General features: G+C 33.7%; 1 protein-coding gene and 1 pseudogene across 1 annotated transcript in view; one reads left to right on the top strand and one right to left on the bottom strand.

Annotated features, from left to right (window-relative positions):
- The window catches only part of LOC145303518 (rRNA methyltransferase 2, mitochondrial-like), a 50,490-nt gene extending 23,603 nt beyond the window's left edge, over positions 1-26,887 (top strand). Inside the window, exon 2 of the mRNA XM_080144959.1 lies at positions 26,034-26,887. Within this exon, the coding sequence (XP_080001085.1) occupies positions 26,034-26,479 (446 nt within the window). The 3' untranslated portion in view covers positions 26,480-26,887. The remainder of the gene's footprint in view (positions 1-26,033) is intronic.
- LOC145240491 (U2 spliceosomal RNA) lies at positions 20,891-21,037 on the bottom strand (annotated as a pseudogene).
- Positions 26,888-27,540: the final 653 nt, after the last annotated feature.

Genomic DNA, 27,540 nt, shown 5'->3' with positions numbered 1-27,540 from the left:
AAGATATCTCACTACTGATGCAATTCTCTATCTATATAAAAGCCAAGTACGTCCAAGGATGGAATACTGCTGCCATATCTGGGCAGGAGCTGCTAAAAACAGCCTATCCTGCCTTGACAGAGTACAAAATAGACTTAGTGGCTTAGTGGGGGATGCCCTTTTCTCTACCCTGCAACCTCTCTCCCACAGAAGAGATGTTGCGAGCCTATCCTTGTTTTATCGTTATTTCCATGGTAGGTGCTCGTCTGAACTCCAATCTCTGGTCCCCCCTCGCCAATCTTTCACGAAAAACACCCGTCTAGCTGAATCCACTGTGAAAAATTTCCCCCACTCTATATCTGTGCCTAAATCAAGACACGGATTCCATGAACAAAGCTTCTTTCTTAGAACTGCACGCCTGTGGAACTCTGTTCCGTCTGCCTGCTTCCCGCCTGATTACAACTTGGATGTCTTCAAGTCCAACATTAACAAATTCCTAATGAACCGCCCCCTTAAGTAAACAGTTCATCAAATCTCCACACTAAAGGTACTGTACTTGCAATAACCCTTATCTCTGAGTGGCTTCCGGGCCTTGATAAGTGGTGACCACCATGTAAAAAAAAAAAAAAAAAAAAAATGCTGTGCACAAAGAAATTTAATTAACTTTGAAATCATAATGGTTTCAGTTACTTGGTTTAGAAATTATATTTTTGTTCTGACAAAAAGAAACGAATAACGCTACGATTTTTATCAGCGATATATACAAGCAGATTACTGTATTATTGGCCTTCCGTAGAAAAAATTATTCACATTTGATTTCTAAATATGTTAAAAAAATTTTACTATTCAAAAACTGCATCGGTTAAAAAAAAAAAAAAAAAATTAATTATTGTCGGTTTATTCATAAGTTTTAAGACAATCTTTCACATTTTTTTTTTCATGAACCTTGAAAACTTTCAATTATTAAAAGAAATAAGAAATAATTTCAGAAATCGTTTGAAATTACACAGATAAAAACTGTCAAATGTAAATAATAATTTTTAATTTGTAAACTTAAATAATTTTAATATATTTTCTAACTTCATTTTTTCCAAAACATCGAAAAATCATATAAATCGGCAATGATTGTGACCCAAAATTAAATATATTTTATTTCATCATTTTTTTTTTTTTTTTTTTTTTTTACATGGAGGTCACCTCTTATCAAGGCCCAGAAGACACTCGGGGATAAGGGTTATTACGTGTACAGTAATCAATGGGATAGTGTTTTAGTATTCGTTAGTATTGGAGATTTGATAAAGTGTCATTACTTAAGGGGGCGGTTCATCAGGAATTTGTTTATGTTGGAATTGAAGTCAGGTGGGAAACAGGCAAGCGGTAGAGTTCCACAGGCGTGAAGTTCTAAGAAAGAAGCTTAGTTCATGGAATCTACGTTTTGATTTAGGCACAGATAAAGAGTGGGGAAAATTATTGACAATGGTTTCAGCTAGACGGGTGTTTATCATGAAAGATTGGCGAGGGGGGACGAGAGATTGGAGCTTAGACGAGCACTTGCCATGGAAATAACGATAAAAACTTAAAATGTGAATCTCCTCCTCTCCAATAAAATTCTGATAAGATTGCGAAATATGAGTTTTTTTTTTTTATATTATTGTATAGTTCAGCATTTTTTTAACTAAGTCTGTAAAAACAAATTAACGAAATTGATCAATTACTTGATTTTTGAGAGAATTTTAAAAGTTGTATGGTTTTTATTATTTATGCCTGAAAATGTAGAAAATTTTCCCATTTTTAGCTTTTTTGAAAATTCATCCCTTTTATGGAGAGTAAAAAAAAAAAAAAAGAAAGATTTCTTTTAGAATCTTTCTTGTGAAGGGAAACCTACAACTGATACAAAACTTTTTTTGTTTGGGCAATTAATTTTACCCATCCTCGGATAGATATTCATCTAGTTTCTACATAGAATCCATTTATCTTTAAGTTTTTTTTTTTTTTTTATGAATGGTTGTAACTGAAAAAGAAAATAACTCCACCTGGAATGTGTTTTTGTTTATATTTTATGCTTGCTTTCTCATGTAAAGAGGACAGCATTGTTAGGTAAGACTTGCAGGTGCGAAGGAAGTATGAAAGTGGGTTGGAAGGCTGGATTCCATGTCACCCAATTCAATTTTAGATGATTGCATGCAGCGTAAGACTGAAATTGATGCATAAAAACATTCAACTCTGACTTTTTTTTTCTTTTTTAAATCAAAAACAAATTATAAGTATGGTAAATAAAATATGAATAATCATATATTTTATGAATTGCAAACACAATATGTAAGGCCACGTTTGACATCTGAAATACTCTAACGTTGACAACATATTTTTCTAGTTTTTAAAGTCTGGATTATGAATAAATAAACTAAACTTTTTAGCTTGTTAAAAACGGACAAAAATTATAGATCATTGACTTAGAATATGCTTGATGCCAAATTGATGGTTGAACAGGTTTAAATTTGTGCTCAGTTTTATATTAAATATGAATCTAGCATTACAAGCGTATGCTGTATTTTCGTGGACATCGGCAATATTACATACCTAATGTGCTTCAACAAGTCATATCTTTTTTATTTGTTGATCAATTTTTAAAAGAATTACATTGATGGAAAGAGAATAAAATAAGCATTTCAATGTTAATTTATTTTTCTTTTATGCTCCAAGTTAAAAATGAAAAAAAAAAAAACGGTAAAAAATGGCGACAATAAAAAGCGAAACAGTTTTTTCAATGTTTACATTTTATACGTTACGTTTGAAGGGACTGCCAAAATTCACCACAAAATTACCCCACCCTACATGTAACACGATGTAACTTTATTATAAATTAATATTATCAGTATAACTTTTGTACCATTTAAAAAAAAAAAAAAAAAAAAAAAAAAAAGGGGGGTTATTTAAATATATATTAAATTTTAATTGTAATAATTAAAAAAAATATATTTTCATCGAACGAAAATAATGAAATTACGAGACGAAAATCGTGTTTACATAATTGATGCTTTAAAATAACGTTCCAAATATAGTAGACATTCCGAACGTGAAAACATACCCATGTTTAATAAATCTAACAAAAATCAACTAATGGTCAGATTTTCGTTAAATTTTCGATACTTACCCATTTTAGAATGAAATTACATATAAATGCAGTTTTCGTAAAATATATGAGGGGAAATATTTTATTAGTGCGTGCCCCCCCCTATTTATTTTTTCGAAATTCAAACAAAATATATTCAAATCTATCGAAATTTCTATTTATTATGAAACATAAAGAGTTCAAATAAGGAAAAAATATTTATTTTTTTTTTAATTTAAATACACATATTGAACGAAAATTTACCTTGAAGTTGCAATTAAAAAATTGATATAAACTTAATATTATTATGTTTTTTTTTTTTTTTAATAGCGTTTTTTTTTCGAATTAATATATACAGTTGAATTGGCAAGAAAAAGAAACTTGGTAAACATTAATTAATTTTTAAAAGATCCAAGCTATTAAAATTCCATTTTTTCAAAATGTTCCATTACAACATAGATTTTTAATTAATTGTTTAAATTTTTTTTTTAAATATTAAGTTTTAAATTAAACATGACTCTGGTTAGCTATTTTATCGCCAGATTAAAACCAATTTGAAAATATTATTGCACAAATATTGAGCATTTTGTAGCCCCCCCCCCCTCATATTTTGTTTGTCTCTTTTTACCGAACAAAATATGGAACCCCGTAGGTAACCAAATGAACATTCAGTAAAACCGAATTTCATATTTAATATACAAATATTTATAATATTATTAATTGTTAAACTGTGTAAATCTGAAAACCTAACAAAATTATAACAAAGATTAATTAATTGCAGTTTGAAGACGATAAACAAAGGTTTTAAAAAATCATTAAGTCACTTCTGTTTTTCCATAGTTTGTATAGTTAACACAAATCTGACGTCACGGAAACATACGGTCCATTTTTCACAATCGTTTGGCAGACCCTATTGGATACATATGCGCGGGGTTAAATTTGATTGGATATGGCTGAAATTGAGTTTGTATTACTGTACACATAGATTCGAAAAAGTTGTCAAAAAACAAATATATAACAAATAAATGTTATCAAAGGCAAGATAAGTTACTTTGCTACCAAACTGGTTATATTTTTCGTGTTTTTATTCAATGTAACATATTTATTCAGCTCGAAAAACAGTGTTTACCGATGTATTGAAAAATTCAATATGGCGTCTCACACCCTCTTTAACACCGTAAGTTTGGGAAAAGGTGTTATAAATAAAAAACTATACAAAATACTATTAAAAACCCGCCGAATATATGTCAACCTATTTCACGGTAACATATATTGAGCGAGTTTTTAACAGTATTTTATCCGTTTTTTTATTTATAACACCTTTTCCCAAACTTACCGTGTTAAAGAGAGAATCAGACGTCATCTTGAATGTTCCAATACATCGGTAAACACTGTATGATTTTCAAGCTGAATAAACATGTTACACTGAATAAAAACACGAAAAATATATCCAGTTTGGTAAAAAAGTAACTTATCTTGCCTTTGATAACATTTATTTGTTATATATTTATTTTTTGACAACTTTTTCGAATCTGTGTACAGTAATACAAACCCCTGAAATTTTACAGGCTATATAAACATAGAAGTCCATCTCTACTGGACTTTGATGTTTTTTTTTTTTGGTTTTTTTTATAACCACAGGAAGCAAAGTTACGACCGAGCAAAGTTGACGAAGAATAAGATAAATCAGCATATATCATCCATTTTCATATAGATAATAGTTTCAGACTTATTTTCATGTATAATATGTAAATATTTGATAATTATTAATTGTGCGGAATTTTCTTTAAAATGTTATCTTTTAGAGAAATTAAATCCGCTTACAGAAAAACTGTCATGCGGCTGAGCTGACTAATATAATTCTCTTAAAAATAGAAAACTGTCTTACTAGACTAGTCATTTTTTATCCTGAGTTCGTCAATTTACAAAACATATTTTCGAGTTTTTCAAATTTGATTTCCAGACAATACTATTTTGTTGTTTTTAACGCTTTTAGTACACATGTACTAAAAGCGTTAAAAACCAACAAAATGTACTAAGTACATGCGTTTAACTTCTTATTTGTATTTAAAGTAGAATTGTTTTTTAGTTGTCAAAATAAAAACAAATATATAACAAATAAAAGGTACTTGTGCACTTATGCTACCATGCTGAAATAATAACATTATTAACATAGGGAAGGAAGGGTGTTTTTTGTTAACTATTTTGTACTTTCACCTAACAATTAAATAAAAAAAATATCGTGAAACTTGAATTTATTTTTAACTCATTGTTGACCATTTTTTTCGAATCTATAAAACAAACCCTTTTTTTTTTTTTTTTTTTTTTTTTTTAACTGAGGATATCTAAAAAATAATAATAATAATTAGGTGGTTCTTTCAATAAAGAATTTAATTGTGAAGCATTTCATAAATTTTTATCTTGTTTCCACCTTAACATTTTTCTTTAAAATGACTACCTTTAAAGGTTTTCGAGTATGCTGAAAACGAATATCGCATTTAAATTATCTGCAAATAAGTAACTTTCCGGATATTAAGCAATGTCATTTCTCATGTTATTGCTGGTGGCCATATTGGTATGCACGTTTGTTCATAGTCTCTCGGGGTTGCGTTTGCGCGCTTGTGTGTTCCAAGATGGCCACCAGCGATAACATAAGAAATGATATTGCTTAATATCCAGAAAACTACTTATTTGCAGAAAATTTAAATGCGATATTTGTTTTCAGTATACCCTAAAACGTAAAAAAGTAATCATTTTAAATGTTAAGGTGGAAACAAGGTAAAAAATTACTGTATTATTTCTTTGTTTACATAATTGAATTTTCCGAAAACCGAATAGAAATGACAAAAATTACCATCAGCTGGTGAATATATATAGTTGTTGCTTATTGGGATTCCTGGTATTGTGAAAGTTACATCAAGGATTCATGTAAAGTACGATTTCTGGTTGCATCTCAGAAAATAGGGGTATATTTTGGGCCAGATAGAGGGGATTTACAAAATTGAAAATTTGACTGGTCCCAAAATGCATGAGTTCTGGTCGACTATGGGGAATTTCCATCTTTTTACAGAAATCCAGCCATTATTTTTTAAATTTAACTTAAACAAGGTAAGTAACTAATAGTTTTCAATTCTGTTTATAAGTATAGCTTGCATTTTCTTTTTTACAAAAACTATTTTCATGAATAATTAATTTTCTACTTTATCATTTCTTGTAATTTTGGGATATTTTACTAATTTCGGCATGACAAGTAGATACTTTTGATTTTAATTGAAATTCAATATTTCGATTTCTCTTCTTATTTGAAAGAAGCACCAAAATAACAGAAGAACTACTTCCAATATTTGTTCCATTTTGATTTCATTCTAAAATTTAGTGTTTTTTTTTTGTTTTGTTTTTTTTACTAGGAGTTAACACTTATCAAGGCTCAAAAGCCACTCAAGGATAAGAGTTGATGAATATTAAGTTAGTGGTGAGACAACACCGTGATGATTGGTAATGGGAGTTTGGTAGAATTTGATTAAGAGAACAGCTCAACAAAAATTTGTACTTGAAAAGGAATGTTGTATTAATATCTGTTAATTCTTCTCTGATAACAAAAACTTAAGCCTCTTAAAACTGATTGTATAGAAACTTTTGATATCTAATTTGCATACATGTTTATAAATGTGGTATGCAAATTAGCTGAAAAGAAACTCATTCTTTCTCCAGATTCTCACAGTGATAAGAGCAATACATAAACAGCTAGGAGATGGGTGATTGGGTGATTTTTTTTTTTTTTTTTTTTTTTTTTTTGTTAATTACAAGTACTTAAAACAATTTTTTCAAGCACAACTTAATGCCAGAAATAATGTATATTTTATTGTGTAAATATAATTTATAGGAACAAAACCATAGGAAATAAATGTCCTAAGGTTGCCTATTATATGGACAATCAAAGATAAAGTATTCCGTGTAAGGAATAAAAAAATATGCACTGTGGTTTGAATACTGAAAGAAGTTTATTTACGTATTTACATAGAGACAAATAAAGCGTGTTAATGTTCAGGAAGAAGTCTCTGTTCAAAAGGGCCGGTGAATCTGGTGACTCGGTTCCTGATGTAGAATGTTCCAGGTTGGTTATCTATCTCCACATGACACATCCCCCTAAGCCAATTTCTCCTTGGAGAACTTTGCTTAATAACGTTTGCTTTTAGGTCTGGGGCTCAGTCGGTTAACTTTTCTTTTCGCCCTTGTACTTTTTCTCCTCAAGACCATTTGAAGGGGTGGAGCTGGTGGTGAAACTGATATTCTCTGACCTGGAGTAGAAGATACTACTCTCGGAATAGGTTGTGCTATGGGTAGAGGAATATTAAAAGTCATACAGTACCTCTAAGGGCAGTTCATTATCTTCTTTTGAAGAAAAAGGCACTTTCTTTTTTACTTAAAAGACAGGTTTCACATTTTGCTTTAGTTCAAAATTCACTTTGGTCATAGTACACATACCTAACCCCTCAGAAAAAACCCTGGGGAATTCACTTTTTAAAACTGTAAGAAAATCCTCATTTTGTTTGGAATTTTTCTTTTCAGCTACCCTCACACTGTTACAACATGAATTTATGGGTAGCTCCCATAAATCAAACAAAACGATGCAATCAATTCCGAAGAGGCAAGAATTTATACTTGGAACAACTGACACTTTTGTAAAAAAAAGTTTTTGATCCAGGGATACACTGCAATTAAATTCTCCCATGAATTTTAATCTCTTGTCGGATACTCCTTTGGCAATTTAAAATGTTTTTTCCAGTTTTGGACACCCAATCCTCTTCCATGTCACTTTGTCGATAATTGAAATATTGCTACCTGTATCCAAAAGTAGTTTCACTATGTGACCATTTATTTTGGTATTGACAAATTTTCTTTTACCTCCTTGTCTCGCTACTTTTAACAATACCACATTTACTTTAGACTTAAATTTTTGTCTTTGTTTATTTTGGCACTGGGAGGCTCGGTGTCTGACTAAAAACCACATTTGGCGCAAGGTTACTGCGAACCTAAACAACTCCAACATTCAAAATTTTTCCTTTGTTCTTGGGAAATGCATTTTGTTTTACAATTGGGACGCGAGATGTAGTTTTTCCCTCTATCCTAGTGGTATCCTTTTTCATATTTAACAATTTCTGACATTCTTCTGTCACTTTTTGCAAGTTAATTTCTGGATCTTGATCCATAATTGATAAAATCCTTGGCACTAAATCCTTGTCCTTCAGTGCCGTCAGTCCCTGAACAAATTTATTATAGTTAAACTAAACATGTCAACTGACAAATCTTTTAATTTAAATAGTTCACACTGAGCGTTGACTTTACCCACATATGTGACAATATCATCAGTTTCTTCTTTTTGCATGTTCAAGCACTTAAACCTTGTATGAAAAAGGCTGCCTCTTTCACCAAATATCGAGTACAAAATTCGAACAGTTTCCGAAAAAGAAATATCTTCAGATTTCTTTGGTAAAATCAAATTCATAAATTTTTTTTTTTTGGGGGGGGGGGGTCATGGCCTCCAGGTTGGTAAATTGATGGTGGTGGGAGACATGATCCCTCCGGTTGGGAAATTATAATCTCAATTTGAGATTTTTAGTCATTTTTTACCCCCTTTTCTCAACCTTGACCACCAAGATATAGACTTTTTACGACCTGTGCAAATAGCATTTTTCACATTGCCAATCTGTGTGTGGAAGAGATAAAAACGTGTGTCCTTATTTTTTATGGCCGATGACAGTTTTGTATTTTATTGCTGTCCGTGTGATGATCTGTAAATTCATTATACCTTTTGTTCCAAGTGCGAGTGCGAAGGGGATTAATTAACTCCATTTCCTCCTTCTTGTTAACCACTTGTTAATCACGCGTTTATTTAACATTCCAATTTTTCTTTTTTATTGGAGACAAGTAAAACTACCACAGCACTTGGTCTGTATGACAACAAAAGTCTCATTGTCTTTCAGAAGCAAAGTATGTAAACAGGTCTAAAAAAGAAATGACAAATTTAACAATTTTATTGTCCACTTTTTTTACTAAAAGCTTTCTATTTATCTTCTCTTTTCCTGTATTTTTTACATGCTATTTTTTTTTTTTTCGATGACTCTCTTTCCCCTCGTTTGTTCAACCCTACCCTCGTTTTCTTTCAACCCTACCCTCGTTTTCTTTCAACCCTACCCTCGTTTAAGTGTGTCAAAAATTAACCTTATGAATGCTTGAAATATTTTGAATAATTCGACCCCCTGTCTTTCCAAGCTTATAACTACTCGAAAAATGTAATTCAAACCCTAATTGTTTTTCAATTAAAGGAGCAAGGACCAAGGTTTCATTTAAAAAAAAAACAAAACAAAACAACGTGGTTTTAAAAAAGGTTTTAAACTTCGGACTTTACAGGTAAATTTCTAAAAAACACAACTTTTTTTGTTTCAAATTTGAATATATTATTTATTGATCTTTTATCTTCAATTTGTGATATATAAACTTTGGTGCGTAAATTAATTATTTACTTTTTAATAGACATTTCAAAATGGGGGGAGTGAATTAAAAAAAAAAAAAAAAAAAAAAAACGTTTGTCTAAAATATTATATTCGGTTTATTAGAAAGAGCATAAAATTTCACATTGACCCTGAAAATATCGTAAAAATTTAATCAATAGAAAAATTTTGATAGATTTTTAAAGTTTAAAAATTTAAAAATACTAAGCTCGTAAAATTCAATTGATTTCATTACTGTTTTTTAAAAAATAATATTTCTGTTACTTTTTATACAACTTTAAAAGTTTATTTTGGAAGTATAATCCATAAAGAAAATAAACAACCCACGTTTAAAAGAGAAATTACGAGTTTCTTTATATTTTATTCGCAGTTCCTTGTGTAAAAATTTTCCCCAAAATTCTGCTACACCTACTCCTCGTTTTCTTTCAACCCCTTTCCTCGTTTTCTTTCAACCCCTTTCCTCGTTTTCTTTCAACCCCTTTCCTCGTTTTCTTTCAACCCCTTTCCTCGTTTTCTTTCAACCCCTTTCCTCGTTTTCTTTCAACCCCTTTCCTCGTTTTCTTTCAACCCCTTTCCTCGTTTTCTTTCAACCCCTTTCCTCGTTTTCTTTCAACCCCTTTCCTCGTTTTCTTTCAACCCCTTTCCTCGTTTTCTTTCAACCCCTTTCCTCGTTTTCTTTCAACCCCTTTCCTCGTTTTCTTTCAACCCCTTTCCTCGTTTTCTTTCAACCCCTTTCCTCGTTTTCTTTCAACCCCTTTCCTCGTTTTCTTTCAACCCCTTTCCTCGTTTTCTTTCAACCCCTTTCCTCGTTTTCTTTCAACCCCTTTCCTCGTTTTCTTTCAACCCCTTTCCTCGTTTTCTTTCAACCCCTTTCCTCGTTTTCTTTCAACCCCTTTCCTCGTTTTCTTTCAACCCCTTTCCTCGTTTTCTTTCAACCCCTTTCCTCGTTTTCTTTCAACCCCTTTCCTCGTTTTCTTTCAACCCCTTTCCTCGTTTTCTTTCAACCCCTTTCCTCGTTTTCTTTCAACCCCTTTCCTCGTTTTCTTTCAACCCCTTTCCTCGTTTTCTTTCAACCCCTCTTCCGTTTTTTTAACCCCTCTTCTCTTTTTTTAAACCCCTCTCCTCTTTTTTTAATCCCTCTCCTCTTTTTTTAATCCCTCTCCTCTTTTTTTAATCCCTCTCCTCTTTTTTTAATCCCTCTCCTCTTTTTTTAACCCCTCTCCTCTTTTTTTAACCCCCTCTCCTCATTTTTAACCCCCTCTCCTCTTTTTTTAACCCCCTCTCCTCTTTTTTTAACCCCCTCTCCTCTTTTTTTAACCCCCTCTCCTCTTTTTTTTTTTTGTTAACCCCCTCTCCTCTTTTTTTTTTTTGTTAACCCCCTCTCCTCTTTTTTTTTTTTTGTTAACCCCCTCTCCTCTTTATTTTTTGTTAACCCCCTCTCCTCTTTATTTTTTGTTAACCCCCTCTCCTCTTTTTTTTTGTTAACCCCTTCTCTTTTTTTTTGTTAACCCCCTCTCCTCTTATTTTTTGTTAACCCCCTCTCCTCTTATTTTTTTTCAACATCTCTCTTCTCGTTTTTTTTTAACCTCTGTTTTCGTTTTTTTTTTGTTTTTTACCTCTCTTCTCGTTTTTTTTTTGTTTTTTACCTCTCTTCTCGTTTTTTTTTTAAACCTCTCTCCTCGTTTTTTAAACCTCTCTCCTCGTTTTTTAACCTCTCTTCTCGTTTTTTTTAACCTCTTCTCGTTTTCTTTCAAGCCTCCCCTCTTTTTTTTAACCTCTCTCCTCTTTCTATTTTTTTAACCCCTCTCCTTTCTTTCTTTTTTTTTCAACCCCCTTTCCTTGTTTTTCTTCAATCCCTCTCCATTTTTTTTTCAACCTCTCTCCTCGTTTTTTTTTCAACCCTTCCTCTTGTTTTTTTTGTTTTTTTTTGCCAACCCTCGTTATTTTTATTTTTTATTTTTTGCCAACCCTCTCGTTTTTTTTTTTTTTCGTTTTTTTTTTCAACTCTTCCACTCGTTTTTTTTTTGTTTTTTTTTTTCAACCCTCTCCCTTCGTTTTTTTTTTTTTTCCAAGCCTCTTCCTCGATTTTTCAACCCTTAAAAATAAATAATTTACGTCCACCCTACCTGAGAATTCTTCCTTCAAGTTCCTTGACTTAACATTCACTGGCAATATGAACTGGAACAAATACATTATGAAGGTTGCTTCCCGCTATCTAGCTCGAAAACTACTTACACCTGAGTATCCTGTACTTCTACAAAGCCACCATTCATCTATGCATGGAATGTTGTTGCCATATTGGGGCTGGTACATCTACCATTAATCTCTCCCTAATGAATAGGGTCCAAAAAAGTTTTCAATCTAATACAGGGTATAACGACAAAATTGTCACCCTAGAAAAGATGAGATATTTCTGTTTGATGAAAACCTTTTTTTGTTGCAGACGATCTACTAGTTGGCCAGTTGTATCCAAATCCCAAGAGTGATAGGAGCCTTCTATCATGTCTGAAAGTAACACAATGTTCAACGAGTGAGATCAGACATGTTCCACTGTACAACTCGTGCTCTCTCCCGATCCAGGTTATGACAACAGGACTATTCAGCACCCTCAAAATGCAAATCTGGATGGTTCAATGCTAGGGGGCACAGCTCAATGCATCGGACACCCCATGGTTATGGTTTTTAGTATGGTTTCAAGTAAGGGTCATATCATGCCACCTCATATCTTCGAAGTCATCTTGAAAGTCAACACCAAAGTGTACCTGGATGTGCTGAAGAGTATGGTGATCCCCTGGTGCAATCAGGTGGCCACTGGCAAACGCTTGGTGTGGCAACAGGACTCGGCACTGGCCCACAAGTCCAAAGTGACCCAGGCTTTGCTTCAGAAGGAGTGTTACAACTTTGTACCCTTCTCTCACTGGCTCCCTTTCTCACCCAACCTGAACCCGCTGAACCACTTCTTTTGTTAATATGTCGAGAACATCACCAACATGACCTCCCACAACACTAAAGCCAGCCTGATCATTGAGTATTCATTCATTGAGTATTCACTGAGCTCCCGCTGACACATGTAGAAAAGGCATGCTCCCAGTACCGGACCTGTATTGAGACGGTGATTGAGGCTGAAGGTGGCTACATTGAGTAGATGTCAGCTCTACTACATAATCAAGTTACCTTGATTGATTTTTTTTTTTTTTTTTTTTTTTTCAATAAAAGTTTTAAAATAAAGTTGTAGTGTTATTTAGGGTGACAAATTTTATCGTTCTGCTCTGTATGTCCTACTTCGTCAACTAAGCTCCAACCCCTGAATCATTGCTGAAATATTCCATCTCTGTGCCTGTTTTACAAGTGCTCTAATGAACTCATTCGACTTGTGCCCCCTTGATGGACATATCCCCGGCAAACCTGCTTAGCAACAAAATCACACCCCTTCACTGTTGAGGTCCCCTAAATGCCAGAAAATTTCTACACTAATTGTTTCTTTCCTCAAATAGCTAGATGTTGGAATTCCCTTCCTGCTACTTGCTTCTCTGACTAGTGATATGTAAAAGTTTAAATTTAATGTAAACCAACATCTTGTTAATCTTTCCTGTGCATGGTCACAAATAGTAGCCCCTTACATCCAAGTATGCTAGAAATGAATGTGTGTAACCCCCCCCCCCAAAAAAAAACCTTCTTTACTAAGGAGGTTTAATTGAATATTCGAATATCTATGTATTTCATATAGAGATTAAGTGTTAGCCCCTAGGGTGGGGACCCCTTGATTTTTTTTTTTTTTTTTTTTTTTTTTTTTTTTTTTTTGTGAATTTCGACTGAACAAAAAAAAATCCATAACACCATATCTCATCTTGCATTTTTTTTTTTTTTATTTACATGTTATACATAGTTTTATGATATTAAATTTTTAGAGTGGTGTTAACTGATTAGGAGGGACAGAGGTGTCAGTGAATTGACATTAATTGAAATGATATTTGATAAATAGTCAGTCACTCTTTAAGCCATGCCTGAAGTTATTTGAGAATGAATAAGGACATTCAAATCCCTTACTCTAAGCCTTGAATCCTTTTATGAATATTTCAATTTTTTAATTTTATAATTTTCAAATTATATGTAGAACAAAATAAAACTTATTTTCCTTATATTTATGTCAGGTGTGAATATAAACCGCACGATAATGTTGTACCGTCTTCAATCAAATTGAAATATACTTATCCAAATGCCTTGAATGACATAGTTTTAGAAGATGTGTATATGCAGAGTTTTATGTTGCAAGTGAAACAGTCGCATTTATGAGTGATTTTTTTTTTTTCCAAGTGACGACTAGAAATAATAAAATGGTTATCTTTTGTCGATTGTGTTTTCTTTCTTTCATTTTTTTCCACTGATAATCTTCCAAAGATGTCTTTTCAATCTTTATTTTATTTATTATTTTTTAATAAAACGTGCAGTCAAATTATTTAAACAATAAAAGTTTAATAGAACAATATACTTTTTTTTTATGAAGGTTGTTAAAAAAAAAAAATATATATATATATATATATATATATATATATATTAAAAAGTTTGACTTCTGTCCAAGAAACCTACATCTAAAATTTCAACTGTTCAGACCCAAAATTGGTGGAGGAGTTTGGTAGAGTCTGCAAAAGTCAACTCTTTCAACTTTGACCTCTTGGCAGCCAAATTTTCGCCCCAAAAACTGATTAAAAAGCTTGATTCATGTCTGAATACCCTTTATGTAAAATTTCAAATGTTCAGACCTAAAATTGGCTGAATAGTTTGCTAGAGATTGCAAGGGTCAAATCTTTTGAACTTTGACTCTTTGGCAGCTAAATTTTTAGCCAAAAGCCTATTAAAAAGCTTGCCCTATGTCTGAATACATTTTATATAAAATTTCAAATGTTTAGACCAAAAATTGGCTGAGAAATTTGGTAGAGAGCGCAGAGGTCAAATTTTTTAAACTTTGACGCCTTAACATTTATTGTTTTGAACTCAAATAAGATTAAAATGTTTGATCCATATCCAAGTAACCTACATTTAAAAGTTCAAGTGTTTAGACCCTAAATTGACAGGAGTTTGGTAGTTTTCAAAGGTCAAATTGTTAAACGTTGACCCCTTGACAGCCAAATTTCTGTCCAAAAACCAATTAAAAATATTTTCCCAAATCTCAATTTCCCTTATGTCAAATCTCGAGTCTGTAGACTGAAAATTGACAGTGTAGTTTGGTAGGGAAATATACAGGCACACACAGACACACACACACACAATTTCACTTATATAGATTGGGAGAAGTAGACTTAAAAATTTATGATAAACAGCAATTTTAGCACCTACATGAATCACGTGTTTTTTATTATTAAAAAATTATTAATTTTATTGTACACAATATAATTGAATTGTTAAAGCTATAATTCACTATGTTTTTTTTTTTTGTTTTTTTTTTTACATGGGGGTCACCACTTATCAAGGTCCGGAGGCCACTCAGAGATAAGGGTTATTACGTGTACAGTAATCAGTGAGATAGTATTGTAGTAATCATTAGTATTGGAGATTTGATAGTGTCTTACTTAAGGGAGCAGTTTGTCAGGAATTTGTTTATGTTGGATTTGAAGACATTCAAGTAGTAGTCAGGTGGGAAACAGGCGAACGGAAGAGAGTTCCACAATCGTGCACTTCTGAGAAAGCTCTGCTTATGGAATCCACGTTTGGATTTAGGCACAAATAAAGAGTGGGGAAAATTATTGACAGTAGTTTCAGCCAGACGGGTGTTTCTCGTGAAAGATTGGCGAGGGGGGGGGACGAGAGATTAGAGCTCAGATGAGCACCTGCCATGCAAATAACGATAAAACAAAGACGGGCTCGCAACGTCTCTTCTGTGGGAGAGAGGCTGCAGGGAAGAGAAAAGGGCATCCCCCACCAAACCACGAAGTCTATTTTGTACTCTGTCAAGGAAGAATAGGTGTTTTTAGCAGCTCCTGTCCAGATGTGGCAGAAGTACTCCATCCTTGGACATACTTGGCTTTTATACAGATAGAGAATTGCATCAGTAGTGAGATATCTTCTGGAGCAGTAGAAGGATCCCACCATTTTCCTAGCGTCCCTGGCAACAGATTTGATGTACGTGTTCCATTTCAGATCAGGAGTAAAGGTCAAACCCAGAAGCTTGTCAAAACATGGAGCCTCCCAAAGACGAGAGCCATCCATTTCAATTGATGCTAGATGGGAATCAGAGCATTGATGATGTAAAGATAGAGGCTTGGTTTTAGATGCATTAAAAGTAACCAGCCACCTCTTCCCCCATTGTACCACGCGCTCAAGATCAGAAGAGAGAGAATTAGAGAAAACTTTATCATTTACGGCCTTTGATGTGTTGCCATAGATGGTCGTGTCATCAGCATAGATGTCAACGAATGATTTAAGTATGTGTTTTGGGAGATCATTGATGTAGATCAGGAAGAGAGTTGGGCCCAGGATGGACCCCTGGGGGACTCCAACATTAATACTGTGAGCCTCTGATTTCTGCCCATCAACTACTACTCTTATGAACCTATCAGAAAGAAATGATTTAATGATTGAGAAAACATTTCCAGTTATACGGTAGCTGGAAATCTTGTGAAGTAGGCCTTTATGCCATACCTTATCGAAGGCCTTTGATATGTCAAGAGCAATTGCCCTAGAAAGAAAGCCTTTGTCGAGAGATTCACTAATCCTATAGGATATAACTGTTAGCACATAGAATTCAGGTGATCGCTCATCCCCCTCTCAGTACAGGCCAATAAGTCTCCTGTGTGTCATGAGTAAGTTGCTAGAATCTGTGTTAAATACAGAAGTAATCAAACATCTCAACAAAAATAACCTTCTTAGTGACACTCAATATGGTTTCCGTTCTGCTAGATCTACAGCAGATGTCCTTACAGTTATATCGCATAGGATTAGCAAATCTCTCGACGGTGGCAATCTTTCTAGGGCAATTGCTCTTGACATATCTAAAGCCTTTGATAGGGTATGGCATAAAGGTTTACTTCATAAGATCGCTAGCTATGGTATAGCTGGAAAAGTCTTCTCAATTATTAAATCATTTCTTTCTGATAGGTTCATAAGAGTAGTAGTTGAGGGGCAAAAATCAGAAGCTCACAGTATTAATGCCGGTGTCCCTCAGGGATCCATCCTGGGCCCAACTCTTTTCCTGATCTACATTAATGATCTTCCAAATCATATCCTTACATCATTTGTAGACATTTATGCTGACGACACTACCATTTATGGTAGCACATCTAAGACAGTAAACGACCAAGTTCTCTCTAATTCTCTCTCCTCTGATCTTGAGCACGTAGTACAATGGGGAAAGGAGTGGCTGGTTACTTTTAATGCATCTAAAACCAAGCTTCTCTCTTTACATCATCAACATTCTAATTCACATTTGTCATCAATTGAAATGAATGGCTCTCGTCTTCAGGAGGCCTCAAGTTTTGACAAGCTTCTGGGCTTGACCATTACTCCTGATCTTAAATGGAACACGTATATCAAATCTGTTGCCAAGGCCGCTGGAAAAATGGTGGGATCTTTCTATCGATCCAGTAGATATCTCACTGCTGATGCTATTCTCTACCTATATAAGAGCCAGGTACGTCCAAGGATGGAATACTGTTGCCACATCTGGGCAGGAGCTGCTAGAAAGGACTTGTCCTGCCTTGATAGAGTTCAAAATAGACTTCGTAGCCTCGTAGGAGATGTCCTTTTCTCCTCCTTGTAACCTCTATCTCACAGAAGAGATGTTGCGAGTTTGTCTCTGATGTATCGTTATTTTCATGGAAAGTGTTCAACTGAGCTTCAATCTATGGTCCCCCCTCGCCAAACTTTCACAAGAAACACTCGTCTAGCTGTAAACACTATCAATAATTTCCCCCACTCTTTATCTGTGCCTAAACCTAAACGTAGATTCCATGAACAAAGTTTCTTTCTTAGAACTGCACGCCTGTGGAATTGTCTTCCGTTTTCCTGCTTTCCGGCTGACTACAATATGGTTGTGTTCAAGTCTAAAGTAAATAAGTTCTTGATGAGCCGTTCCATATAAGTTATTAAATTTACCAAATTTTCATTACTAATGATTACTATATTGACCAATTTCTACTGTACACTCTTTAACCCTTATCCTTGAGTGGCCTCTGGGCCTTGATAAAGTGGTGATGACTTTGTAAAAAAAAAAAAAAAAAAAAAAAAAATCAGCTGTAGATCTAGCAGAAGGGAAACCATATTGCATGTCACTAAGGAGGTTATTTCTGCTGAGGTGGTTGACTACTTCTTTATTTAATATGGATTCCAGTAACTTACTCATGACACACAAGAGACTTATTGGTCTGTACTGAGAGGGAGATGACTTATAACCTGAGTTCTTAAATACAGGGCATACTGATGAGGTTTTCCAGGGTGTTGGAAAGCACTTCTCCTTAAGGCAATGCTTAAACAGTTTTGTAAGTATGGAGGCAAGTTCTGGTCGAAGCTTTTTCAACACTATAATTGGAATGCCGTCTGGGCCAGTTGCTTTACTGGAATCAAGGTTTTTGATTAGTTTGGCGACCTCATGCACAGATATTTGTATGTTGGATAGTGTGTTGTCTGTTGTAGGAGGAAATATGAGGAGTTGATGCCCTTCGTCGCAGAGGGTAGAATTAGCTGCAAAGTTCTTGGCGAATAGTTTTGCCTTGTCTGATGCTGATGAGATTACCTCAGGTCCATTGATGATGGTTGGGATAGAACGCACGCATCTGTTCAGGATCCTGTTTGCTATTTGCCAAAACTGGTGGGAACTAAGCTGCTGCTCATCTACTTTGGATTTGATGGACTGACCATATAGCTCTCTTGTATTTTTTATTACTCTTTTACAGTGGTTGCTGGCAGTTCTGAAGACAGCTTTAGTCTCAGTACATCTATTACGTTGGTAGTTATGGAAAAAGTGATTTCTGTGCGCAATGGCAGCAGCACATTCTGGGGAGAACCATGGCTGGCTGTTAGGTTATTGTTTGAATTTTTTGGATGATATGAATCAGTCTATGCCTACAATTAACCATTTGGTCAGGTCTGATACTATAGAGGATACATCCTTTTTAAACATGGAATGCAGAGGTAGATCAGATATGAATGTACGGAAGCTATCTCAGTCAGTCATAGAGTATCGATAAACAGTACGGTGGAGAGGTACATCTGAAGACTTATTGTATTTCATTTTTATCTTATACAACTGTGTGATCGGAGGATCCCAGAGGAGATAGAACGGAACATGAACATAGCTCAGGGGAAGTTGTGAGAAAAAGGTCTAGAAGGCTTGCATACTAACCGGTAGTATCGGGAACACGGGTGGGTTTGTGAATAATCTGAGTGAGGTCATAGGCAATGGCAAAATCATGACAGAACCTCCCCTCATCATCTGTCTTATTTGAGTGGGTCAGCCATTCCACATTATGGACATTGAAGTCACCACAAATGTGAATTTTCTCAGATATACTCTTAAGGACAGTAACCCCCTGTTGGGGCTGATAGAGTAAATATGAATGCGGTGGTGTAAACAAGTGCAACCTGGAAACACATATAAGGTAAATTAGGGTCTTCTCTGAAGATATCTCTACCACACGGAAAGCCATCTTTAATGTAGGCACATATTCCATGTCCATGGGGGTCAGATTTAGATGTTAAGTTGAGTATCCTTTTGTTATGAACTCATCTAGGGAAGTGATCAGCCCTATGCCAGTTTCGCTTAGAAAGAGCAAGTTCGGTTTTGTCTCCTGTAATTGGGTTTTAACCTCTGGAAGGTTGAAATGTAGACCCCCTGATGTTGAAGAAGACATGGTAGTAGGGGTCTATGTTGGAGGATGGGGTTCTAGGTTTATTCGTGTTTTTTTTTTTTTTTAGATATTTCATGTTGAGTTTTTGGGGTTTGTGGAACAAGTCGACAGACTTGGTTAGAGTAGGACAGAGAGAGAAAGAGAGAAAAATGTTTTTGTAGCACATGATAAGGTAAAGCCATAACAATTACCCACTAGTATGGCATCGAGAGGCCCCACCAGAAACTACTGCATGGTCCAGAATCCATTCACCAAATGGCAATACAGCAGCCCCAGTACTTTACACCTGCTGATAGGACAGCCTCCTTAGTGGTTAACCAAGGTTCGGGTCCCTGACTATCAGGCGGGTAACATCAGCCTAGATGAAACGTTTACCTCCAGCACCCTTACTAGTAACATGGCCACAAGGATAGAAATAGAAACAGAAAAATTTCCAACATCTTAGGCTACTGTTCACAAAGTATTACCAACCTGGAAAGCAGCTTTTTCTTCACCCTTTGTCAGAAAAATCACTCATCACTGAGGGACAAAAAAGGAGAAGCGAGAGTTACTGGAGCTGCCGATAACACAACCACAGTGTATTATCTACTCTCCATTTAAGGAAAAAACAAAGAAAAGAATGTAAGGACTTATTAATATGTACTTAATATAAGTCCGTTACTCCGTTCCCAGTTTATGAGAATATTTGAAAATAATCTTCCCTCGCATAATTATGTGTGGATTTTTTATTTTTTTCTTTCTTTTTTTGCTTTATCTAACCTCGATAGAGAATGATTTGAGCATTCGAGCTTTACCTTTATAAGATACCATAATGGAACTTTCAATTTGTGAGGTCGGGTTTTTTCTTTTCTTTTCTTTTCTTTTTTTTGTATTAATTTAGATTGGAAGAACCCGTTTAAAAGCTGGTTAAGAGTAGAACAATTTGGCTTAGATGGTATTTATTTGCTCCCCCACTGAGCAAATTAGGCACAAGGCCGTTTTTAATGTGAGGTAAAAACCAGCTCCCCTAAAAGGGGTCACTCTGGTTACCAAAAATAATAATTGTCCCAGTATAGAGGGTTTTTATTTAAATGCTGCCCACATCAGCATTATGTGGCACAAGGCCGGAAAGTGGGAACCCCGCAGGCTCCCCTAAAGGAGGGGCACTCCTGCAATTTTAAAAATTGCCTGAGTAACCCCGTCGGCATTCCCCGGTCGGGGCGCCTCAGGCAGCAAGCAATAAACTTGCCCCACCGGAAAGCCCGGTGGCAAGGCCTGGGAGGGTGGACCTCCTAGGTATTACCCAGGCGGTTCCCAGTATAGAGGGTTTCCCCTCCATTGACTGGTACAAATTATCTTAAGTGTAGTATCTGCCGGAACAGATGGTATTTATTTGCTCCCCCACTGAGCAAATTAGGCACAAGGCCGTTTTTAATGTGAGGTAAAAACCAGCTCCCCTAAAAGTAGGCAAAAAGGGGGCACTCTGGTTACCAAAAATAATAATTGTCCCAGTATAGAGGGTTTCCCCTCCATTGACTGGTACAAATTATCTTAAGTGCAGCATCTGCTGGAACAGATACTACACTTTGATCTTGGCCAAAAGGCCAAGAAAAGAATTTGGCTTAGATACTAAGTTTAGACTGGTTAAGAAATAATGTATACTGCTGAGAAAAAGCATTTTTTAGTGTTTTGTTAATAGTGCAGATATAATTTGGAGAAAAAAACCAACAGAAAAAAAAGAGCAAAATAAAGATAAGTGCAGTTGAAATGTTCAGAAATTTATTCAAACCTGGAAAAAAGAAACAAATAGAAAATAATGTCTGCAATGCATAAGTTTTTGCGATATCAAGATAGGTGGATTTCAAAATTATAGATAGAAAATGGCATAACTTAGCTTTGGAAGAGTTTGACCGTGCGGTCTGAAGTTCATATTGAGTTCATATCAAGGAAGAGGGAAGGACTAGTCATCAAAACTAGTTTATGCCGGGTACTTGTTTGGGGGGTAGGGAGTGGCATCTTGGGGTCTGTATTTTTATTTATTTATTCATTTTTTTTTTTTTTTTTTTTTTTTTAATTCAACAATGCTTTTGTTTTATTTTGTTTTGGTTGGCTTTAACTACCTCGATAGAGAATGTTCAAGCATTTTAGCTTATATAAGACCGTTACTCCGTTCCCAGTTTAGGAGAATATTTGAAAATAATCTTCCCTCACATAATTATGGTAGAAGACATGGCTAGTGCACAAACTTTTTTGGTTTTGATTCTAGCTGATGATACCGAAGTATTTTTTTTTAATCAATACTATATATTAGGTAGAATATAATAATCAATAGAGAATTAGTTTTGTAATAATAAATAAAAAAAATCTGCATGAATTGAAATATATAGATTTAACTTGACAAGGTCAGGTGCCTCATATAGATCATGTAAGAAAAGATGGAACATGTATAAAAATTACTACCAGAACAATAGCAGAAAGTCACCATGAAGCAAGTGAATAACAAGATATTGTGTTTTCAAAGAAACAGCTTTCCTTGTAGGCTTGTATATAATGATGTTTATCAGCTGTTTTCACTTATGAAGTAATCCATTTCGGCTTTCAGTTAATGTTGGGTATTAGGAGAGAAAACGAGATGTTTCAGAGCCTTCCTCTTCTTAGTGTAATCACTGGTAGACTTGAATATGGTCGTGTTTCTCTTTTTATTCTTAGGGTATTTCATTTCATTTCTTAGTTTATTCACTTGTATATGATCGTGTTTTTTTTTGCTTTTTTAGGGGGGGGGTTATTTCATATTCCTCCAGATAATATTGAGTTGTCAGGAGAAAATACGCACCGTTTTGGGATCTTACGAGATATTACGATCTGTGAAGTATGCGAAAACTTGTCATGGAATCTAGCAAGAAGCTCGATGCAAAAATCTTTCGTGGACATGCGCAAACGCTTGCGCCCATTTTGCCCTTTATATAAATAGATAAAAAAAATTACTACTAGAACAATAGCAGAAAGTCACCATGAAGCAAGTGAATAACAAAAGATATTGTGTTTTCAAAGAAACAACTTTCCTTGTAGGCTTGTATATAATGATGTTTATCAGCTGTTTTCACTTGTGAAGTAATCCATTTCGGCTTTCAGTTAATGTTGGGTATTAGGAGAGAAAACGAGATGTTTCAGAGCCTTCCTCTTCTTAGTGTAATCACTGGTAGACTTGTATATGGTCGTGTTTTTTTTGGGGGGGTGGAGGGGGTGTATTTCATATCTTCCTCCAAATAATATTGAGTTGTCAGGAGAAAATATGCACTATTTCTGGATCTTCTCTAGGGCGGTGCATATTCTGTTGAAGTATATGTTATTTCATTTCTTTAAAAATATATTGTTTCTACGCTTCTATTTTGTTTTGTTCATTTTTTTTAATATAAATTCAAGTTATTTTTCTGAAATCTAGTTTGAAAATTTTCTTTACTTATGAAGGCTTCGCCCCCCCCCTCCCCAAGTAATATCTCACCATCAATGAAAAACAGCCAAAATATTTTTCAAGTTAGTAAAGAACTTTTCATGCTTGTTGTAGATATTACCAAGTAAAAATATAAAAAAACGAAAAAAGAATTATTATCTATTGAATGTTTTCTTTTTTATGTTCTTCATTTTTTTAAATCCATAAATTTTGCCCTTATATATATAAGTCCTCGGACGAAAGAGCAGGACACAAAATGTTTTAAATAATAATAATAATAGAATAACAATAACAAAGACTTTCGCTGGCGAGGACTACTATTGACCATAAACAGTTATACAGTCCTTTTGAAATTTTCATCTCTATTTTTCTCATTATGTACTGAATATTTGTTAATGAAACCTATATGAAATATGTTCCTTATTAAATTTTAAAGATTTTCTATTCTGAAAGAAGTTTTAAAAAATTTAATCTAAAAAAGTTATTTTAAAGTTTTTGTTAAAAAAAAATTCAAATTTTCTCATTATTCAGACCTGTATTACAAGGAGGGGGTTGCAAAAAATGAGTTGTGGTGCGAGAAGAAATACAAACTGAAACAGAGAGAAGGAGAGTTTTAAAATATAATCTTAAAAAGATAAGATACAAGTTAGAAAAGCATTTCATCCAAAGCATGAGCATTGTTAAACAAAATGTTTTTACTATAGGCTTTAAAAATAAAAGTACAAGATTCAATTTGAAATTTATTTATCTTCAAAGTACATTTTTATAAATTTTACAAAGTAAGGTATAAAAATTTAATTTAAATTGAATCAAAAAAATTACCTTGGATTTATTTTATGTAATGTACATTTTGTTGCAATTTAAAAACATTATCTTCCATCTAGCAATTAATGATATAGATATAAAATTTTCAATGATTTTTTTTAAAAAGTGCAACAGAATGTACATTACATAAAATAAATCCAAGGTAATTTTTTGATTCAATTTAAATAAAATTTTTATACCTTACTTTGTAAAATTTATAAAAGTGCACTTTGAAGATAAATAAATTTCAAATTGAATCTAGTACCTTTATTTTTAAAGCCTATAATATAAGCATTTTGTTTAACAATTTTCATGCCTTGGATGAAATGCTTTTCTTACTTGTGTGTGTGTGTGTGTGTGTGTGTATATATATATATATATATATATATATATATATATATATATATATATAATTACTACCAGAGCAGTAGCAGAAACTTGCCATGAAGCAAGTGGGTAGCAGAAGATATTGTGTTTTCAAAGAAACAGCTTTCCTTGTAGGCTTGTATATAATTATGTTTACCAGCTGTTTTCACTTGTGAAGTAATCCATTTCGGCTTCCAGTTAATGCCGGTTATCAGGAGAGAAAGTGGGCCGTTTCAGGGCCTTCCTCTTACTTTATTTTCTCGTAGACTTGTATATGATTGTGTCTTTTTTTTTTTTTTTTTTTTTTTAGGGTATTTCATTTCATTTCTTAGTTTATTCACTTGTAGACTTGTATATGATCGTGTTTTTTGGGTGGGTAGAATAGGACAAAAATTTAATTTTCTAAAAGTTTTCAACTTGTTTTTATTTTTTTGTGAAAGACAATCCCATAAAATTAGCCTGCCCTATTGACAAGATGTTTTTTTTATTATTATTTTAATGGAACTCTTTATAGACACACCACAATATTCTGTGTATTAAGATGATAAACACCTATGTTAAAAAAAATAAATCACTCATCATCAAAAATAATAACTTTGCATGAAAGAACTTTGGAAAAAATGTATTATTAGGTATGTGAGATTTTTACTGGAGGGTAGAATTCAACTGTTTTTCTAATTCTGAATAAAAGCAAAATTTACACTAATTTTTTTATTTTTTTCCTTTTTATTTTTTTTTTATTAAAAACTGATTTTTTTATTTTATTTTTTTAATTTTTTTTACCTCGTTTTGTTTTACTTCCTCTCTTTCTGGAAATATTGATTTTGCCATACTTCAAATGATTCACGATGGGGAAAGTAGAATACTTTTGTTTCATTAAAGAATGACCTTCTCCCCCCCTCCTCCATCAACATACGAGCTCTTAATGTATCTTAATATATTTTTCTTATTTATTCTCAAATTTTAATGGAATATAACCATCTTAGTCACAAAAATCAAGTTTAAACATATCCGTCGATACTGAAGCATGAATAACAAAGGATATTGGTGATTAGCGTTATTTGAACCCCCCCCCCCCACTAGAATTCTGTTCTTTGAGGTGATTGTGTCAAAAGCGGGGGAAAAAAATTATTTTAAGAGTTTAGAGGGATCAGTTTTGTATATAAATTGGACGGAAATACATGTAAAGCAGGAAACTTTGATGGTATCACCAAGTTGAAAGAATAGATGAGTTCTTGGATTAGTAGCATGTTTAGTTCAGAGTGAGGTTAAGGAAAACATGGAAGGACGATATAAGAATGGACTTTTTTTTTATTATTTTACTCTTTTTCATTCCAAACAAGGCATATTACCACTTTTACATAAGGATCTATTATTTGGATCATGTCTAACAGGGAATTGTGGGTAGTTGAGTAGCAAGACATCTGTTCGCATTACATTTAAACATCTGTATGTTGGTATAGTCAAGGGAGCAGGAAACTGAGAAGGAATTCCAAAATCTAGGAATCTAAGAGAAGAAACTGGAGTAGAGAGCTTTCCAGCATCTATGTACCTCTAAAGTGAAGGGGTGGGATTTAGCTGCTTGTCGAGTTTGTTGTAAGTATGTATGTTGAGCGGGCACAAGTACTATGAATTGATTAAAGTATTTACAAAACAAAGACAGGGATGTAATATTGCAATGATGAGACAGAGGTTGGGACTTGGCTGATAGTGTGGGACCTATTAGGGGTTTTTTTTTTTTTTATGAATGCTGTCTAAGAGTGAGAGACTAACAGTAAATGCACCAGCCCATATGTGGCAACAATATTTCATGCATGATTGAATGATTTGTAGAGAGAAAGATGAAGTTTGGAAATCAATTTCTAAGAGCCATCCAGCACATGTCAGCATATAAAACTGATGTTAAACTAAACATGATTTATATTTGAATCTGTTTGTCTCTTTTTAAAAATATTTATTAATAATTGCATATTTTTATTTTCTATTTTCAGCCAAAAGTCAAAAAGAAGGATGTGTAATTAGCATTGATAAGCAGTTCATGGTGCCCGTGAAAGGTGCCATTACTTTGGCTACGATGGACTTCACAAAGGGACAGACGCAAAGCAAAATCCTGGAAGTGCTGAATGGACGAAAGGCTGATATCATTCTCAGCGACATGGCGCCAAACACAACGGGCATACGTTCAATGGACCATGACATCATAATAGAACTATGCTTTTCCGTTCTAGAATTCTCGCATACCGTTCTTCGCCCTGATGGGGCTCTTCTCTGCAAACTTTGGCAGGGTCACGATCAAAAGGAGCTAGAGCAACGGTTGGGTGATGTATTTCAGACTGTAAAAATTATTAAGCCTCAAGCTAGCCGGGGTGACTCTGCCGAAATCTTTCTGCTTGGAAAGGGTTATGTGCCCACTCATAATAAATCTCATATTCAGTAATATAAAATGAAAAATAAAAACTAATTATATAATGCAAAACCAAAAAAAAAAAAAACCAAAAAAAAAAAAAGCAACAAAAGTCGGTGACATTTTTTTTCTTCTTGAATGGAGAAAGAATTCAATGAAAAATATTTAAAAATAATGAAAAAAAGAGAAAAAGAAACAAAAAATTAAAATTGTATGCAAATAAGTCAAAGCAGAACATTGATAAAAAAAAAAAAAATGAAGAACAGGTTAAAGAATTTGCTGGAAAGATGTACAGAAAATTCTGGTCCACCTCCTTGTTAATGTGATTACGTGCATTTGCTAATGCTGTTATTGCCTTCGTCTCTTCCTGTTATTGCCGCCCGCTGCTATTGTCGCCAATCAGCTCGATGCCTTGGTTGAAATAAAGGGAGATTATCTGAAGTTATTTTGTATATTTTCTAATTTGCATTTTCTGCGCTTGTTTACATTGGTGATTTTTTTAAACCAACATATTTCAGGTGAAAACATTATTACGTACTTACATGTCATAGCAAAATTAGTATAAATTCCAAAAATTATGAAAAATGAGATGGAAAAATAATTACAAGTAAAAATACAATTTATCAAATTATTGAGTTTTAATGTAATTGTTAATGTGGACTAATTCTGTATGACAAACAAGGGAGATAACCCTTAATTTAAATTGACAAATTAAGTCTGCCATTTTCAAATGGATGTATTTCAAAATGTAATTATGGGTGATTTTTTTTATTAAAAACATGCATCTAGCACATCTACTGGATCATTTTCATAACTTGAAATTTATACTAATTTTGTCATGAGACAAATGTATGTAGTAATGTTTTCACCTGAAATGTGTTCTTTTAAAAGATCACCAATGTAAACAAGCATTGCATTTTCTATTTTTGCATTCAATATTTTTTTTTCTGAATTGTATTCAAACAATTTTGTTATTTACTAAAAAATCTTGAGAGCTACTGTGTTAAGAGCGATATGTTATATATAATATCACAGTGAATGATGCTACACAGGGTGGAATGATAAACTTGTTGCCCAAGAAAAGACAACATGAT

The sequence above is a fragment of the Euprymna scolopes genome, chromosome 19 (assembly GCF_053919585.1).
Source record: "Euprymna scolopes isolate OS-2025 chromosome 19, ASM5391958v1, whole genome shotgun sequence".
Taxonomy (NCBI): domain Eukaryota; kingdom Metazoa; phylum Mollusca; class Cephalopoda; order Sepiida; family Sepiolidae; genus Euprymna; species Euprymna scolopes.
The sequence above is the reverse complement of the archived record's forward strand: the minus strand, read 5'-3'. Positions and strand labels throughout refer to the sequence as shown.